At 38.9% G+C, this 19,882-nt stretch overlaps 1 protein-coding gene across 1 annotated transcript; it reads right to left on the reverse strand.

Annotated features, from left to right (window-relative positions):
• Positions 1 to 3,727: 3,727 nt before the first annotated feature.
• Positions 3,728 to 19,185, reverse strand: LOC146460895 (glutathione synthetase-like). Its single transcript, XM_085087664.1, has 14 exons — positions 18,505 to 19,185; positions 14,656 to 14,964; positions 14,181 to 14,256; positions 12,510 to 12,703; positions 10,997 to 11,033; positions 10,810 to 10,883; positions 10,605 to 10,685; positions 9,668 to 9,751; positions 9,110 to 9,179; positions 7,170 to 7,291; positions 6,813 to 6,882; positions 5,999 to 6,080; positions 5,013 to 5,199; positions 3,728 to 4,107 (listed from the first exon to the last, which is right to left on the reverse strand). The coding sequence occupies exons 2-14, from the start codon at positions 14,916 to 14,918 to the stop codon at positions 3,984 to 3,986; spliced, it is 1,464 nt and encodes a 487-aa protein (XP_084943790.1). The 5' UTR covers positions 14,919 to 14,964; positions 18,505 to 19,185; the 3' UTR covers positions 3,728 to 3,983.
• Between the last annotated feature and the right edge of the window lie 697 nt (positions 19,186 to 19,882).

Here is a 19,882-nt window from a genome sequence, read left to right on the forward strand (position 1 = left end):
ATCACCCCTTGGTGCACACTTTTAATCTTTTGAGTCTTCTTACATCCGCATTTGTATCGATCGAACGATAAACGATCGAACGATAAACGATCTCAAAGAAAAAGGGACTGACAGGGATTGTTGCATAGGTGCACAACGAAGACTACAATAGGGAAAGCGATATCTAAAGACTGATTACCGAGTCCACTCCACCGAAGAGAGCTCACCTTGCAAAGACTACTGCCGAAAATTTCCCTTGAGTGACCCAGTAGAGAAGGATTTTAAAGAGGAATGTGATCATGGGTATCATTTGAGATGTAACATGTGTGGAGACCTTAAAGATGTAATGAACGTTGTAAAGCACCAGATTCTTGAATCATCTGACTCTAGTTACAGCAAACAATACCAAGAGGATCTCCTGTATGACTTTGAACAGGCGAGAACTAATATTCTTCAGTGGAAAGCCCACATTTTGCGATCGGCGAATCAAGACAAAGCAAAGCAAGACATTATAACAAATCGGGGGGTAACTGTATCCGTGTGTGCCGTCGACGAGACAAAGAAAAATCTAAAGGTCAACAATATTGATGGCTAAAGCAAACTACATAATTTCAAGTACGGTGACAAAGGCCTTCGCGTTTGGAAAGCGTATGACATAGGACCAGGAAAAATGATCCCTTTAGATGACTTAGTTGTAAAGCAGCAAGACGCAACAGGGTTTATTGTTCTTGAGAGTGGCGACCTTTTTACGGTGAGAAATACACGCCGTTTGCGTTTCAGCACCCCAGAAAGTATACTGACACGAAAGAACCGACTGAAGAAGGGCGACTATTTGAATGTCCAGAACCTGGATGCCAGAGAGTTTTTTAGAGCTTCTGTGAGCTTGAAATACCTTCTGAAATCGGAAATCACGGAAATAGGTCTTTGTCCGAAAGCTTTTAAGACGGCATGAGGAGACAATGGGCCGAGTGTTTTTCCACAGTTGATCCCGTACAAGATCATGGTTCAAGCGTCAGCTGCCTTCGCAGCTCAGAAGAAACGGCAGATGCGTCGCCTTCAGATCTGAGCCAAGGCTGGGCTCTTTCGAAGCCACGTATTGCAACGCGTCAGTTTTACTCTACAGTTTCAGGCATATTTGAATGCAAAGTTTGAACTTGGTGAGAAAACAGAATTGAAAGCAGACCCCAATCAATTTCTTCAGACATAAGGAACGCTCGAGATAAAGAGCACAACCGTCGCTTTTCCAGAGAGGAGTGGCTTTCAAAAAATCAGATTAACAGCGCTTCTGCGAGGAGGAAAGGACAAGAAACGGATGAGGTAGATGACCAGGCAGAACGTGAGGACATAATTGGCGAGGAAGAAGTAAACAGTAGGCAACAAGTAATAAACAACATTAGTATATACCACAAAAGTGAATAGTGCCTTTCGCGCGCGCTGATTGGCTAGCTCGGAGGCGATTAGCCAAGTACTATTCACCTCCGAGCAGCCGAAGAGAAACAAGATGGCTTCCCGTTTCGCCACGGTCACTAAAGAGGAATTTATTTGGATAAACGAGGTAGCTGTTACAAAAAATACAAAAATGGCAACAAAGTTTAGATTGACGGGATTAAATGATAACTTATTTAATCTTTCCAACCTCGTATTCTAAGGCGAAAAATGAAACTACAATGCCTTGTTTACGAAAACTGCCGAGCACTATAATAACAATATAAACAATGAAACATCTAATGTTTTGCAGCATGGCAAATTTCACACAACAATTGAAGAAATGACACCTTAGCAACTAAAAAGGTGCCTCGAAAAGTTTTCTAATTGTTCGCAAGAAGCGAGACGGAACCGTTTCTTCAACAAGAAATCGCTTACGGCGCGGGGCGCGAGATTTTAAAATTTCCCACCATTTGTCGGTATACTGTCAAAAAAAGGAATTTTTTGGTCCGCTAGTTATTCAGCTTGTGTGGTATATACTAAAACAATTATTCACCTTAGTGTCGGTGAAAGTGGTGGATATTTACCACCACTTTGGTGAATAATTGTTAATTATTGAAGAGATTGGTCTTCGCCATCCAATTTTCTACGACGTGTACGACTTTTGCGAGTACCATAAGGGCAGCAAACTGTCAAACTTCATTGTTGTGATGTTGAAAGCCATCCTGAAAAACTTTGATATTTTATTTAAATCATAGGACAGAAAAAATATTTGGTAGAACACTTTTAGCTGCTTTTGCGCAGAAATGTCTTTGGTTTGGAGGGCCTGGGTAAACCCTCATTTCCTTCTAAATAAGCCATATCGATAGTGTAAATATGGCTGATGCCCATAAGCGTAGACATGCAGTTGCGCATTTCAGTTCTGGTAAAAGCTTATGTGAGAAGCCAGCACTTTTTTACTCTCTATAAGCAGCTTAGGCAATGTATCAGACGGCAAAAACTACTAAAAGTTTATTGTTCTTTGACTGAGACTGGCCTGAGGAGAAAAATAAAATAGATCAATCCAGAAAAAAGTGTATTTAAAGATCATTTGACTGATTTAGAAACTGCAATTTTGATCAGTTGTGTTACATTTCAAGCAAAACAATATTACACCGATTTGAGCCTGATTTTATCTGTCCACTTTCGACGATATCTCTGACTTCCCTTTGGAGATAGAAGTTAGCATTTTCCAGTTAGCATTTTTCAGACTAATTATGGATTGAGTATTCCTATTTATAACAACTTTATTTAAGAAGTAATAAGAATGAATGACGAGGCCTTAGTTCTGCCATATTTTATTTATATTAAAGTTTATTTTGGCAATTACAATGCATTACAGAACTTGCAACACTAGTGTGGCTACAATGACATGTGAATTATTTACAATGTTGCTTACCAATATTTATAAATAATTATATAACAAAACAAACTCCAACACAAAGCACCACATGCCTCCATAAATTCTGCGAGCGTACTATTTGTTATCACACTAAATCACAGAATGATGAGGCAAACTTCTAGAATCGTTCGAAAGCCTGGTAACCATTGCATATATACTTTTTGCATAGATGTATTATTTGACGATTAAAAGTGTACAGTTGAACACTGGCTTATTATTATTATTATTATTATTATTATTATTATTATTATTATTGTTATTATTATTACTATTTTTTTAATTTTTTTATCTGTTATGTAAACCGTGCAAATGTAAATTTTCGTTTTCCGAAGATGTTGACTGTTTGTGGAACATGATGTGCCACCAATGAGAAAAACAGTTCCAAGGAAATGGGCATTTTGCGTTAACTGGTCACGTGGTACAAAATCCGCCATACTGGATGGCAAAAGAATGTGGTATATTCGAACACAAAGGAATTCCAACCTGTAAAGCTTGACTCTCCTTTGTTCTCGATGTCCCAGTGGAGGATGCCACGCCTTTTGCCATCCAGTATGGCGGATTTTTCAGTTAATGCAAAAGGCCCATTCTGCACAAGGACTCCTTAAAGTGATCAGCATGTGGTTCAATGACTGACCTCCAGAGTCACATGGGAAAAAGTATCACCGCTGGTGAGACCAGCGCGACACAAAAGGGACTGTGCAGGGAGAACATTATCACTGATTTTTGAACTGAAACATTATAAAGCTTTTATATTTCAACACTCGGAAAGGGAGCAAGTAAACATCGTGGATACTTTCAGTCTTTGGCAAACCTTGACGGTTGACGTTGAATAGCTTTTGCCAAAACTGAAGTATGGCCACCTAAGCTGAAAGTATGGCCACCTAAGCTACTTCAGTGGAAGGAAGTTAATGAAATGAGTTAGTAGTGACAGAGATGCAGTATTGTTATCTATCACTTTCAATACGAGTGAATGCTTTTTATTTACTGGGATGGCTTTGATTATCCTTCAATATATGGTAAGTCTATTTATTGTAAGCGACCTTTTGTAAAGAAGTGGGCATGAGAACGAAAATGGGCTGACATCCTGGAATTCCAACAATATACCAAAAATGTCCTGACTTTTCCGCCCATGATAGTGTTACACCATATATGGACTGTCGAAAGCAGCCCTGCCAGCAAACACTCCTCCATCCGCATGTTTTGTTGTTTTTGTCCTAACTAGGTAACCACCCTCTTTGTTCAGTAGTATTTCATCTCCACGGCTGAAAATCAAGGATGCTTACATCTTAGGTTTACGAGATTTTATCAAAAAACGTGAAATCTGAATTGCTAATCACGTGAACATATGCTCACCCCACCCACTCCTCTCCGTTAAGCCTTCTCGTGTCGACTGAAGGTTTATGGTCGAAGACCAACACACTTAGCGTGAGTATCAAATCTAGAAGTGCTGAAATGCAATTTTTAGTACTTCTTCTTTGATATTTTTTTCAAAAATCAGTCTCGATCAAGTGTACAATAGCCGCTTCATTGCTTACAAGTCAACACTATTTATACTCGCTCTCGCTGCTGGTATCACACTTCCTTCCTGTTCCCTACCGTTGCTACGGCCAAGTGGAGTGTTGGAGGAGCATTCGGATAGGTTAAAACTATGGTTAAAAAAGCAGTATCAAATCCTCTAATTCGTAATAAGGTTGCTATAAATGTACGAGAAAAGCTAAATTGAGCGAAAGACGGAGGGGAACCCGGCGGCCAACATGGAGCGGGAGTCGTGCAGGACTTGCAACCAGTTTTTAATCACTGCACCTGATGGCTGTTACTCAATATACGCGACGATGGAAATCACGACTTCAACAGGGCCGGTTTGGTTTTCTACGAACTCACCTTTAAAATATGTTATATATATATTTGAAGAATTGTTGTTGACACACATTTAATTTAAAACAAATTTCCCTCTGGAATCATTTCTATTTTTCAGTAAATTCGTTAAACTTTTCGAGACGCAATTGTAAACTCTATTTGGGAATTATTTTTTGGCTAGCAATATATATATTTCGGGATAAAACTTAGGTGAGGCAAGTTGCTCGTCTCTCCTGCTCATGCAGGCTACAGCTCTGTCTGGCCGATCTTTTATTGCTGATCCATTCCCTGACGCTTCGTGTAGGCTTACCTGATAAAAATACCCATAATTCCAAGCTCAGGAATGACGTCACTAGTTTGAATATTTGTGAGCTCATGGCGCACTATAAAGTTTTTGGAGATTTCGGGTCGGATACGATCCATTAGTATATACTGCGATCTGCTCTCTCGGTTGCCAAGTAACGTGTGACGAATGTCTTGCCCAAAGATGTTATTACCTACAAACGAAATCACAACATATTTTAATGACAATCTCTTTGTGCTTAGATATTACAATGATTTGGTATCATTTTTATGCCACTATGATCGGTGCATTTAGTTCACGCTATCGTTTACGTTTTCAGAAGTAAGAATACTGATAAAAGATATGGTAATCTCCATTGCTGCTTATTGATGTCACGTACGAGAAAGTTGTTTTTCATTCGCCGAATGATTGGAGTGACCGCACGCTAAGTTATAGTAAACTTCACCGATCCATGTACACATATAAACACATATTTTCAAGCATTCACTAAGATTCAACGCAACTAGTATTTGAATTTATAGTCTGGATTTTTGGCAAAGCAAATTCACTCATATCGTGGTTTATTTTTTTAAAAGATATTTCTTTGGAACGACGAAGAACGTTCCCCTCTTTGATTACAACTAACACATAACACAGTTTCGGAGCCATCTGTTTAAAAAAAATGTCATCTATTTTCAAATAATTTTCTATTATTGTAACCGAAAATTGAAATAAATAGTTTTTGCTCATAAAGGAGTATAGTGGATGTGAAATCCAATTGCAATATTAATCTATGGTGGTTTACTAATTTTATTAAAGTAGTCTGTTAAATGGAAGTCCTCTAAAACCCAGCAAAGGTCACAGATTTAAACTCTGGTCGAAAAGAATCAATGGTGTTCGGAAGAACCAGCAATAAAGTTTGATTACGGAAAGAGGACGGGGGATCAGATCTATTGTTTTGTATGTCCGGTATTTTCACCTTAAATTTTTTAAGTACTAAAGGCTTCACATACCTCCGCCTTCCCTTTGAGGCTTCAGCACGCAGTTTTCGACCGTTTTCAGGCAACATTCCATGTTTTGGTCTCCTTCCGGGCCCTATAATCAACAGGAATGAGATTATTGCTTGTCACCTTTTTATCGTCGCTAATATCATGGTCTGCTTAGCATCACCTGTGCTGCCGAAGACGAGTCTAATAAACTATAAGAGTAGGCACAGATTCCGACTTCCACAAAAAATATACCAGGTAAACATAAGGCCACGAATAACATAGCTCTTTATCCGTCAGGCCAATAAGGGACTTCGCAATTGAAAACATAATAAATATCACTTAATTTATTTATAATGTCACTACATAGTACCACTGTTCACTTTTCTTTCTATTTCCTTGTTTTAATCATTGCTGTTTGTCTAAAATCCTGCACAAACATTACCTTTGTTAAATTTAAAGGTTTCCAAAGTTCTGAGTGTCGAAAGTAATTCCGCATTTGCTTCGGTTTTGCTTTACTGCACTACCTGATTAATTGGTTAGAAAAACTCGCGCCATGTTCTTAACCAATGAAAAACATTGGCGCCAGTAAATTGTATTGGCTTCGAATTCTTTATATTGGTTCATTGTGTTGTTCACGTCTGTTGCAGTTGGTTAAGTGACCAGTTTGGTTTTGGTGTTACGACACTCAGTGAAAACGCTCCAAATCAAGTTGTTTTGTTGTTGTTCCCAACGCCTTTTTCTTTCTCTATTGTGGTTTATTGATGGCTACCTTTCAAATTACGCGAAGTTAAAAATAAAAAATTTTCTTAATTTAAAAGTGGGTTGTCCGTGTAGTTACCAGATCAAGTGTATACAATCCAGTGAAAGTTTTCCTCACTCTGTCCACTGAATCCTTGTCTGGTAGGAACCTAAAAATGAAATGTTATGCGGTTTTCACACTATACACTAAAATGACGGCTATGGGTTTCATCGTTCTCCTCTCAGTTAGCAATAAACTTAACATTATAAGTTCAAAAAAGGAGAGGCACACTGGCCTATCAGTTTTATTCCATATACGCTAAAAGTTGAGGTAATGCAGTGAAAAAAATGGTGTCCTTGTACATGAAAACGTTCGTGTAAATGTCACAGGAATTTAGTTTGTAAAAAATGGACACAGTCTTAAGTAACTTGGCAGAATTTTCTTATTCATTCATACCTTTCCAAAATTCCAGGACCAGCTAACACTTGCTGCATCTTCTTTGTTCCCACCAACTGATGCGCCACTGTTGGGCATTTAATGCAACGGGATAATTCTAGTGTTAAACGAGCTGACCATTCCTACGGCAGAAGAAAAAGTGGCAAGGCCGCCTCTGTTAAAATCAAAACGTAATATTCGGACTTGACATTGCAGTCAAATCCAACCCGAAACGGTAATCGATCGATCGATCGATCGATCAATCAATCAATCAATCAATCAATCAATCAATCAATCAATCAATCAATCAATCAACAAAATGGGGAGAAAGAGAGCTAGTGGGTTACTGAGTTTGATCATGTGATCATTTCTACCCTTCCTCTATTGAGCTTCCCTTAAGGTATAAATAAGTCAGCAAGCCCTTTATCTCTATCATCCTCCCCTCCTCCCCGCTTCCAGCTTGTTTTGTCCATATTAGCAACAGACCTGCCGCCTGATATTGCGTGCACAATCGTTATCTCACAACGCCGAGTAGCTTATAGGCGTACGTCACGTGCAAAGAAAACGAGACGCTATTCATGAAAAATAAAATCCTGAACACTCTTGTTAGTTATTAAAGTAGTGCTCCTTGTTATGTCTATTCATGTTTCAGAATAGTTTTAAAATAGACTCCTTCCCCAAATCAAGGCACTCCCCCCCCCCTTCCACCTACAGTAAGTACTAAAATTAATAAGCTCACAAGGGAGGAAATACGGTAATTATAGATCTACAAAGAACATTTGAAAGTATGTAGGTCCTAAGACAATTTGTATTAAAGTTGCTAATTGAGCTATATCCACCCCCTTCTCCGCACAGATCGGAGGCACTAACTCTGACTGAGTTACAGGAATCAGCAATGTCTCAAGCGTCCATTTTTGGCGACAGTCGGTTGAACAAGTATCGGCACAAAATTCTATTCAAAACAGGAGAGGCTATGATTCGTATTAGCTCATCAGACGGCAGTACGAAAGTTTGCCGGCGTGGTTCATAGTGGGAGCGGATAGCAGCATTGTAAAATCCCAGCGGGAGATTCTCCTACCTTCTTAAAGTTTATGAAAACATTAATGATTTAGTTAAAAAGTTGTGTTCGCTGGCGAGAGGGGTGAGGCTTTTAGAGACTGGAGCATTTTTTATTTTTTATTTTTTGCTTCATTTCAAAGTAAAGGAATAAGTACTTAGCTATTGTCAAGCCAACTTTGATATCAATACCTAAGAGGCACTGATCTGGCAGTGAAGCATGCAAAGAGCTATCAAAATTTGTTTTCTTCGGAAGGAGGATAAACTTGTTGGCGACTTGACGAACAATAACGCTTATTGTCTGGCAATAATAACTAAGGAAAACATTCAACTTTTTTCTCGAAAACCAAATCAATATTGTCATTTTTATTGCAGTGCTAAAAATGAGTTGTGTTTACAACTTCTTCACCGCAACGCCAGTAAAAAAAGAAAGAAAAAAACATGAGCGGATTTTTAATATATACTTACTAGCTTACGTGAAGTTTTCGTTTAACGCAATACCACAACAGTCCATGGAATACACTCAACGGATAACATATCACCACGACATAGATGGTAAATCGACCGTGAGGGGACAATAGTATCATGCAATATCATGGCTGACTCAAGTGTCTAGAAGTCGATATGGGTTCGACTTCCTCCAACGATTCGTAAGTTATTGATTTCAAGCATCGCTAAAGGTTAGCGAGAGTAAAATGTGCGAAAATTAGTCAACGAGAAAGGACGTTTGTAAAACGTTTACTCCTTTGATGGTCACGATACACTGCAGAATAAGTTACGGAGAGCTTTTTGGATTAAAAGTTTGATATAACGACGACAACGTTCCTGATGATAATGATGATGATGATGAAGGAAAGTTACTGCTACTTGAAAACAGCAAATCAGATTCATACTCATTGACATACCTTTTCAGTTGGGTAGTGTCTCGGATCATAGCCTGCTCTAAAGTAAGCCACGGCAACTTCCATTCCATCTCTGTTTCCGGAGAATAAATTTGCATGGCAAATTGGTCATTAGATACATACATCGCTTAATTAGTTAAACAATACCTTGGCGAAAGTGCTTTCAGACTACCGAATAAGTATTCAATGTAACTCGTTTCGCTATTAGCATATCTAGGAGTACGATTCCCAGCCCAGCGTACCCCATTCCCTTCGGGAAAAAATGCCACGAAGTGTGTCCACTCCTCTGGCCAGCTGTACTACAAGTATGGTCAAGTTACTCAAGGTAAAAATGTGTTAAATTTAAATTAAATTTAATGTACGCGCATAACCATCCAAAGCAACAGTAGTAGATATTTCCCATTTTCTGGGTATTGATATCCACTCAAGAAATATATAAAATACATGATTTTCTGTTAAGTTTAAGCTAAATGTTTGGGGCAAAAGCTCAAAGCCAGACCAAACATAACATAAGGGGAACACTGAAGGGCAAGTTTTATCAAAGACGGATTTTCAACTTACAGAAACAGACACTTATCTTGGTCTGTTTCACTGCTGTTAAAAATATCAGTAAGGCTTCGCCTGATCACTCTCACTGCAGAGTTTCTGTAAAAGCCAAAACAAAAACAAGAAAACAAAGCGGAAGTAAAAAAAAAATCAGGTTTACTCAGAAACTACTTACAATAAAAAGCGATTTCAGATGTTGGCCATTATAAAGGGACCCAAATTTGAGCCTATAATTAAACTCCTTAATTAACAAACCTATCAACGATTTCGAAGTAAAATTCGGTTATAAGCACCACCAGTCTCTAGTAACCTTAACTGTCAAAAACTATTTCATGGTCATGTTAAAAAAAATGACGGGTGTAAATATTGGATAATAGGTACCAAAAAGTTGAGTTATCGAATAACACATCATAAATCATAGAAATTGAAACCGGCCGGGCAAATTTAAATAGAGGTGCAATTTGTATATAATCCTGGATATCCGTGTCCAAAAATATCGTTCAGCTTAGATAATGCACGTCACTGATCCTCCACGGAAAAACGAATGAAGCTTATTTAACGAAGCGAAGGTGGAATACATAGCCCAACAAATATTTCAAATAAAACATAACATGGATAAGAATCCGAACCGGGAGGACGCAGACCAGCTGGCTTTTTACAAGCGCAGCCGAGGAGTTGAAATCGGGGCTACCGAGAGAAACAGCTTCGTCTAGCGGGACTTGAACTAGGGACCCGGCTAAGGATTACAAGTTCAACGCCCTAAATTCTCGACTACCCTGCCACCTGTTCGTTCTGGCGTTCACCACGAAATAGAACTTATAACCCATCACTTCATTGGACTGAAATTGTATTTTGAATCAAATGATTGTTGTCTGAAACAACAACAACAACAACAACAACAACAACAACAACAGAAGCAGCAAAACAGGGATCATTTTATCCAGCTGGTTACCTTTCTTTAACGCGATGTTCCAGCATCCTTTGGTCAAAGATATTTACTTCATCAGGCTCAACAACAAACATAACGACAGCACTGGAATAAAAGTAAGTGTTGTTTGGTTGCCGACAAAGCAAGAAAATTAAACAAAAAAAACAACAACAAATAAACAAACAAACAAACACAAACAAAGCAACAAATACAACTGGGCCATGGTAACCTTTCTGATCCATATAGTTCCCAGGCCCTAATGAGCCCGTCAGCTGCCTCATCGAATGCATGGTTTGGGGGTATCTAAAAACGCAAAAATAGTCAAGTTAGCCAGTTTGCAGTTGAGCGGAAAAGGCGATATTTTTACGAAGCTCCCGGATCAATAACGACAACAAGATATGTTAAAGCAAACATACCTTGCTTTCTTGTCGACCGATCAACTGTAAGAGATATCTAGATTGCAAAGAAGGAATTTAGTTACATTGAATTAGTTTACAAGGGATTGTTTACGCGATATGCAATTAAAAGTCTTTTGCTACGTTCTCGTTAGAACGTATTGAATTTACGGTTGATCATTAACCGCATAATATGACAATTTCAATTCTGGTTCAGGTCCATACGATTTTCCACCGGTAAAAAGGTGCACGTGGCTGTCTTTGTGGCACGATATCTCTACTTACAACAACTTAAAGTTTTAGCCTGTACAGTGTGTGAAAAGAGAGCAGTATTTTTATGGTAGTCATTAAACTAAGACTCTCAGAATACTGAGTTAAAAAATCACAAACTCTTTCAAGCTCTGATAATTTACGATTTTCGTCAGCGAATTGTGAAGTTATTCCAACGTCATTTCAGCCTCCGCGGTGTCATTCCGTCTTCATTCTGACAGCATTCTGATACCCTTCCGAATTATTCGCATCTTCCCTATTACCAGAAATTACCGTAGGATTTGTCGGTCGCCCAAATCGTGCAAAATTGGCTTGTTGTATCAATTAAACATATCAACATAGTTTATCGCCGAGACATGTACAGGCACCAAAAGCAAACCTCTATAGACTAACTGTGGGGTTCATCAGTACCCTTTATTTTTTTGTGGTATGCAAGCGAGAAAGCACTATCTGTAGCTTAAATTTCGTGGGTTGGAGTACTGGTGAGGGCAGCGGGGAGGGATGAAGTGGGTTGGAAGGAAAGCTCTCTGAACTACAGATCTCATTCTGGTATTGCTGATATATGGTATTTCTACGGATGATATATTGACATACACTGTCTTGCAGCGCTTTGTGGCGCTAGATTGGTAACATGTATAGGGAAAATCATATATTGTAGGTGTGTTGCTACTATCAGTTCCAAACTGCACACCACAGCCAGGAATTGCTTAAACTCGGGAAAAAGGAGAACGAATTCCTGTTGTTTTTTTGTTTATTGAGCAAATCACGGATAATCTAGCCTAATCTTTCTATAATCCGGAGGCGACGAATTACCGCTTAACATAGAAATGCCACAGTAGAAACGTATAAATACGCATGGCTATGACATCATAAGTTTTTTAATAAAACAAATTTCAAGAAATTGATGTCAAATTGTTTAACTTGATGATCGATAACTATCGGCTCTATTTTCAATGATCAAAAGGCACGCCGTTTGTTGTCATGTGACCTACCAAACAGGTTGTAACTACAAAATCTTGAAAACCCTTTTTTATTGGCACTGACGTGGCCGAACAGCTTCTTAGCAGGTTTCTAAGAAATGATTGTAATAAAGTGTTTCTAACAACGATTTGGTAGTAAAGAAGCTCCCTCCTTTATTTGTTGCTACTTATTAGCAATATGCAAAAAAACCATGCGACAGTTTACTAAAATCATTAAAGTAACTCCAACCCCCATTTCGAATTCCACCCAATTTCGACCTCATTGAAATTAAATTCAATGTTACCTGTGCATTAACGGAACAAGGCAGGAGAATGTAATACCACCAAGAGATATGGTGTTCATTTCAACCTGCTTGATGTAGATAGGACTAGCATCATCTTTTAAAGCAGGTTGATTACCACAACTGCAGCATTCATCGTTTAACCCACCAGTTGTGTCAATTAAATAATCTGAACGAAAGATGCCCAATGAGATAGGCTGAAAGAAAGATTGAGAAATGTAAGATACGAAAATGCTCGGTAGGTATAGACCCTCAAAAGTGGAGCGCAATATAAATAGAGCGTTTTCTTTAGAATGCCTATCCTCACATTCATAATGCCTTGCGATAAAGACGTCACAAACTACAACTATTATTAAATGGTAAATATACTCAGCGAATGAATTAATCTATACAATTAATCTGTCAGTAAGTAGTGTAGACTCCTGCCTCCATGAAGGAACTTCCATTAAGTGGGATTGTCTTTCTACAACTGTTCCTGTGCTCGGAAAGATCTTCTCACGCTCTAGAACGACTTCCCAGTAATCCATAATACCGTTTAAGAAAATGCTCTAGAACACTTACAGCTAGAGTATAAGCCATAATTTACTGAAACTGCGCTCTCTAAGAAAGAAATTCCCGGCTCACTCCTGTTCAAGCTAGAATCCATGTTGTAAATGGTTTGAACCCAGGGGTCATGTCATAAGTACGTAAATTATGATCATCCGTGTGAGTGTAGTCCTGAGAAGGACTGTTTGTGGTGCCTTTGACTGATGTTTCGACAACCTGAGCGGAAGTCATCTTCAGCGTCAAGTGAATTGTGGAACGTCAGTAGGTGGTATATACGTCTCTGGTTGTTAACCTGATTGGTCAACGAAGTCCAGATGTTATTGGTCGTTTGTCAGTAAGCTGTGATGTTATTGGCTGTGAAGACTGTAAAAAGTGATTGGTGCGTTTCGATCCGTCTTTTGCTAGTCAAAAAAGTCCATGGGTCTATTGTTAGTAAAATGTCTATTGTTTTTCTGTTTCGTTGTTGTTGTCAATAAGTCGTTTGTATGGTGCAGGTAGTTGTAGGAAACGGTTGAGTGGCGTTTGTTCTAAGTTAGTAAACCAGCTTTCCAGAGTGAGTCTTTGATAGTAATTTGTACTGTAGGTAATGCACTTGGCAGAGTCCCAGTCGATTCTGTGGCTCGTTTGTAAATAGTGCTCAGGAATGTGATTGTTGATATCACCATTTCTAGTTGCTTGTTTGTGTTCAGTCAGTCGTACGTTTAAATTTCGGCCGGTCTCACCAATAAAAGTGGCCTGGCAGTCGCAGCATTTGATCTTGTAAACTGCCCCCTGTCTGCGGTTCGGTTTGTCTTTATCCTTTACCTTCGTCAGTAGTTGTCGTAAAGTGGTTATAGGTTTGTGAGCTATTCGGACATTGTAGGGTTGTAGAATCCGTGCGATAGTCTCAGAAGTGCCCCCTTACGTAAGGTATAATTACAGTAGTTACGGGAGTCGCGTCGTTGTTTGTGACGTTAGGTTCAGTGTTCTTGTAAGTGTTACGTCTAACAAAGTCCTTGTTATAGTTGTTCTTGTTGAAAACGTTGTCTAAGTAGTTGTTTTCGTCTGCGAGTCTGTCTGTCAAGAACTGAAGTGGGACGAAAAAGGAGTAAGCACGATGATGTGACGCACAAAGTAACGAAAACCTACCTGAGCGTTGCCTTGTTTCCAAACCTTGTCATAAATGTCAAATAGTTTTGATGTGAAAGGGTCAGCGGCGATTGTACTACGGTCAGATAAAATAGAAACAACTACATTATGGTTAATTTAAACTAAAAGAAATCTGCTATAGCAAGGTCTTTGCAACTGCCAAGATCTTTCGCTTATGAAGAGGATTCTCGAGCACTGTGATTTGTTACCATAAAAAGCCAAATATTCGGGGAGGATTTATTTACAAGGGTGAAGACAGGCTTATTATAGAGAGGAATTCTGCCTTTCAAAATTGATTGGGTGAAAGAAGAATTGAATAGTTAGTTTGTCATGATTTTAGCGAAATATCATGATAGATAGTGAAGTGGTAGTTTTCTGTTCTTTGGTATGTGGTGTGGACAATTCAATCTCTTTCCCCTCCCCCCCCCCCCCCAACCAAATTCACTCCACCTACATAGACTAATGTAGTTAATACCTCAACAATGCATTCTTGGTAAAGTGATAGTCCTGGCTGACTTTGTGAACTAAAAGGTTAAAATCCATCTGCACTTCTTTCGCAGCTGCAAAAAGCTTCTGTGGAAACGGTGAAGGATGCAGCGTGAAGGGAATATGTTGAACATTTCCCTGAGAATCCTTATAAAGCATGCCGTGACAAAGGCAGTAATCCCTTCCTTCTGACTCAAGATATTTGACTTCATCTTGGCGAATCCCAACATCACTGATGAGTGAAAGAGCCATTGTCGTGAGATAGGAGGTGTTACATGCACCTGATTTATAGATATCCCTTAAAAATAGAATACACAAAAATTAGAAAATACACAAAAAATGTCAGTTGGTTCTGCATTGTATAAAGCCGTGTGAATATTTGGTGGGCAATAAGCAATTAGCCAAACAGTTCAGCGCACATTTAAAAACGAGTCTCCTGTAGCTCAGTAATAAAGCATCCGAACAAGTAATCGGAAGGATGTAGGTTCGACTCAAGTTGGGAGGGCTCGGATTTCCTTTTCCTCTCTATGTCTGTGTCACTGCCTGAATAATACATCATTCTCATTTTATTACCAGGCTTAAAACATACCACCACGTCTATTTCATTGCGCAAATGCGCATGAAGCTGAAATGTGGGTAGAGGCAAGCCTATTAAATAAACAGAGGTGAGAGGTGATTTCATGTAGACTGGGACGCCAAACATGCTTCGTAGCAAACATATCGGTTCACGAGTGAAGATGTCTCTCTGGCCCTTCTGCGGATGGATTTCAGGACCTACCAAGGCAATTTGGGCAAGTTTTGACGGGTAAATGAAATTTCAATCGATGCGATACTTTGCTTGAAGGACTGAGTGGCCCAACACTAAATCTATAAAATGGGAATCAGAGGAGTTTCATGCTCGCGGTATTGCGCATACCCCGGCCATGAACGAGGCAACTTGAGATACACGACCCTGGCCCTCATCAAATGGTCGAAGCACGAGCGGCAAAAAAAGTGAGAAGCAAATTTCCAGCCAAATACCAAGATCTGGCCTTGATGTGTGCTATTAACGTATACTTTGATTTCTGAACAAGCGTTTATCTTAAAAAGCTGACGACAAAGAAGTGTACTTTTTAGTGTTGCTGTTGGAGCTAAAAAACGGACTCTTGGGATTGTTACCAAACGAACGGCTTAATGCCGTGGAAATCGGAAATCATGGTCGGACTTTTAGGCTGCGATAAGTGTTATACTAACCAGTTGGCACTATAAACACACTATCATAACGTTTTAGAAAAATTTCAGTAAGAAGGAAATGTTAAATGATGTTTTGGTATTTTTGTCACAAATATGTGTCGTTGGACTTTAAAGGGTTAATGACTTCATTTATTAAATATGTCAAGGATCTTTCCAAATGCAGTCTTTGTTTGATAAAATTATTTTCTTGTCTGGCATTTTCAAGCTTTTTGTTCCAGTCAGTTGTTTAGTCTGCTTTTCTTCCGAAATAAATGCTACAACAGCTGCATTCCGAATGAGTTGAGTTGGGCAGACTTCAACTCGTGAATCCAACATGGCTGGCCTCCATGTGTTTACCTTATTTGCATGCATTTGGCAATTTGACGCAAGTTTGCCAAATTCGTGACATTTGCCCAAATCGCCAAATCGGCCAACATGGCAGGCTTCCATGTGTTTAGCTAATTTGCATTTATTTGGGAATTTGACGAAATCTTGCCAAATTCGTCACCGTTATGACTGTGGCAAGATTTCGTCAAAATTGCCAAATTCGCCATTACCTGCATTTCTGGACATAAGTGGAGTCGTTATGAAAAAGGGCCATATGATGATCAGAAACATTACACGCAACGATTCACAAATCAAATAAACTTTAATCGGTTGTCTTGCGGTACGTTAAGTTGTGTTCTAGGAAGGAGGACGCTTTCTAATTGCATGGGTGGGGCTCCAGATCACAATCATAATGTCTTTTTTCTTTTATTTTCAGTCACAAAATACCATAAAGTTTTCCACGGCATGTCAAGTTTGCATTTTTTTACATCAAAAGTAGGGAAAGGAAAAAGAAAACGAGACCGGCGGGTTTCCTCAAACCAAATTCATAAAATTAAACTAAAACAGTGCCGTCTCTCGTTTATTTCTGTCGACAAATTAGTAAGACAAAATTAGATGTTTCAAAGGCTTTTAGAGACATTTAAAAATGTCAATGTAACGTAACATATCCATATAAACTATAAATGGAATAGAAAATAAAAACGTTGCTAGGGAAATTGATTTTGTTTCAGCAACGGTGCTTCAACTCTTAACTGTGAAACGGTACGTTGCAAGATTTTTACATGAAGAACAAAAAGATTCCCTTTTGTATTTCTAAAATGAATTTTGTATTTCCTATTGTATATATTTTCCATCCGTGGTGTTGATTTTTTCTTAATACCGTCTTCCGTTGGCAAATAGCAAGTGACTTGATCGCCCCACTGCATAAGTGCTCGAGGCAGACAAATTCCCGCTTTCTTTATTCTTTGCGATACCTTAACTGACATTATTCGCTGTGATTGGTTCCGAGGTCTTCGACCGAAAATGGTGCACTTGGCGTTTGACAAAACCCAGTTGCAATCGGTGCTGGCCGATCGATTTTCCAGCAAGCACAAAAAAATGGAAGTGATTGAAATGCTGCACAAATCTGGGTCCTTCATACCTCTAGCTGTCACCCAGTATCTTCACGAAATGCAATTGATGAACGGTACCTGTTAGTCACAATTGTCTGTTCAAAAAGTTACCTGCCCTATCAAACCGGGTAAAACTACCCAAGAATATTGCATAACATTTTCAGTTAAGGTCCAGTAGATTTTACGATCACCAGGGTGGGGTTCCAGATGTTTAGAGTCATATTGGCGTTATTTATATTGCTATTACAAACTCAGTACCACAACGCTAAGTTTGTAGTCTTACACATCAAAACAGTAGAATGGAAAAGTACGATAAGATCACTGAGCTATCTATCCTCAATTTCATAAACTTAATTAAGACAATAGTTTCCATTCCTCGTTGATTTTTGTCGGCAAATAAATAATACAACATTACAAGTCGTAAAGGCTTAGATTTCACGTAATGATATACATACAAGCTACAAATGCAATAGAAAATAGGAATGGTGCTATAGTTATGAAATCAACCCTTAACTTAACTGTTAAATTACACGATTAAACTGGTTGTTATGTTGCAAGGCCCTTATTTCCTAGTGCTCATTACTTTTTTCCTTTTTTTCCGGTAAAAGGTTTAAAGGTTAGAAACCGACAAATAAAAGTTATTTTACATAAATTCCGCCTTAGCAAATTCATCCTTGCGGCATCGTAACACTAGACTCCATATAGTCAAGCGCATTCATACGTTGAACACAAGAATATTACGATACAATAACAAACAGACAAGCGAAAGCACTATAAAAATTGTAACGTCTTTTTCCCCACGGCCAATCTAAAAAATATCCTGAAGAAGCATTTCAAAATATTGGGAAAATATATTTATCTGGCCATAAAATTAGCCTTGCTCTGTTTAGATTACAATTTATATTATTCACAATTTGTTAATTTGTTGTGATTACATCCTTTAGTACAGGATATGTTACTTTTATTTTGTCGCGGTTGTCCTTCCAAACAAAGTGCCTTTTTTTACTGAATTAACACGAAGACAACTTTTTACAGCGAAAAAAATATTAACGAGTAAAGCATTCACTAAATTTAACACGATGAATTTAACACGGATGATATTCGCATTCATTAAACTATGTCTTACCAGTTTAGATATGAGCCGTTATACGTTCTCTAGAAGATGACTGTTGTTATAAGCTTATTACCTTGTGCAATTCTTGTTTCAAGAATATTCAGTTTCCCACAGTCGACTGACAGAGCTTTCTAGCGGGAATGACTCTCCAGGGCTTGCAATGGGCTGTTCAACGAATAAACCCTCTTGTCGCGCTACAACTTCGAATTATAACGAAATGGAAGTTTGCCTTGATTGGTGTCGTGGATGCTTGTTGCAAATTATACCGACGTAACGTCGCTAAATATTCACATGCAGCTTTCTATATAGGGATAACACTTTTAACCGAGTTAACGCTTTTCTTGGTCGATTCGCTAAGGTTTCAACGCTTAGACTAAAAACAAGTTTGGTGGTTAATTAATTATTACACAATGTCAGAAAGTCGCAATACAACTGGTTTCCTGAAGAGGATTCTCTTCAGATGGTCATAAGGCGTAGCAAAAAAACAATTGTCCCTCGTTTCTTTCAGGGACGTTCGAGAGGACCCGCGAGGAGACGCGTGGATAGATTTTCGAAAGTGTCCGCGACGTTTGTTCGATCGCTCTGCTATCCTTGTAAGAAATAAGAGTCATAGCCATAGCCTAAGGAAGGCGGTGTTTCACTGTTACATCATTTTCATAGGATTGGGAAGAAAAAATTAGTGTCGTGGAAATTCTTCGTCAAGCTCTGTTATTAACGGACTCCAACAGATGCGGACTCCCAAACAGTGGATTCTGGGACAAGCATGTAATAAGGTAATCTGGCCACCAGAATGATATTCGAGTGCTTACTCTTCGAGCGTTAACTCTTCGTCCCCAGTGATTCGCTCCAGGGCGATTCGCCCCCGAATCCAGAGCAATTCGCCCTGAGGACGGGCGAACACTATACTGGTGTAAGCATCCAGTTGCCAAAATAATTACCTTATCAGTAGGCCATTTCCGAGATGCTTTGCACTTCATTATGAAAGCGAGGCAAAGTGCAAAGTTTTTATTGTGGAAATTAGTTTTCATTCACTTTCAAACAAAACTAATTTTCATATGAAAACTTTGCACTTAGCCTCGCTTTCATAGTGAGGTTCACAGTAACTCGGAAATGGCCTATTCTGGTGATAAAGTTGTAACTCTGTAAGCCACACGGTAAGGTACAAAAGCAATACTTTTAACATGGCTGTAGTGTAGGATGCATTTTGAGCAGCTCGGTGTTAGTGAAGTGACCATCTGAGCAGATGTTTCTTGAATTAGGTTAGCGAAAGAGCGTCGTGACTGAAGGGTTTTCCGAAGGGGAATTTGTTCGTGTTGCTGCTCAGGGAAACTGTATTTTAGGACTGTGGTGACACTTCATCTCTTTGCCACAATTTATAAACAAAACAGCTTTAGTGGAGAATCAAGGTTAACTTTCATTTCGGTCACATAGCGATTTGACATATAGTTTTT

The sequence above is a fragment of the Pavona decussata genome, unplaced genomic scaffold (assembly GCF_977016875.1).
Source record: "Pavona decussata unplaced genomic scaffold, jaPavDecu1.1 SCAFFOLD_207, whole genome shotgun sequence".
Taxonomy (NCBI): Eukaryota; Metazoa; Cnidaria; class Anthozoa; order Scleractinia; family Agariciidae; genus Pavona; species Pavona decussata.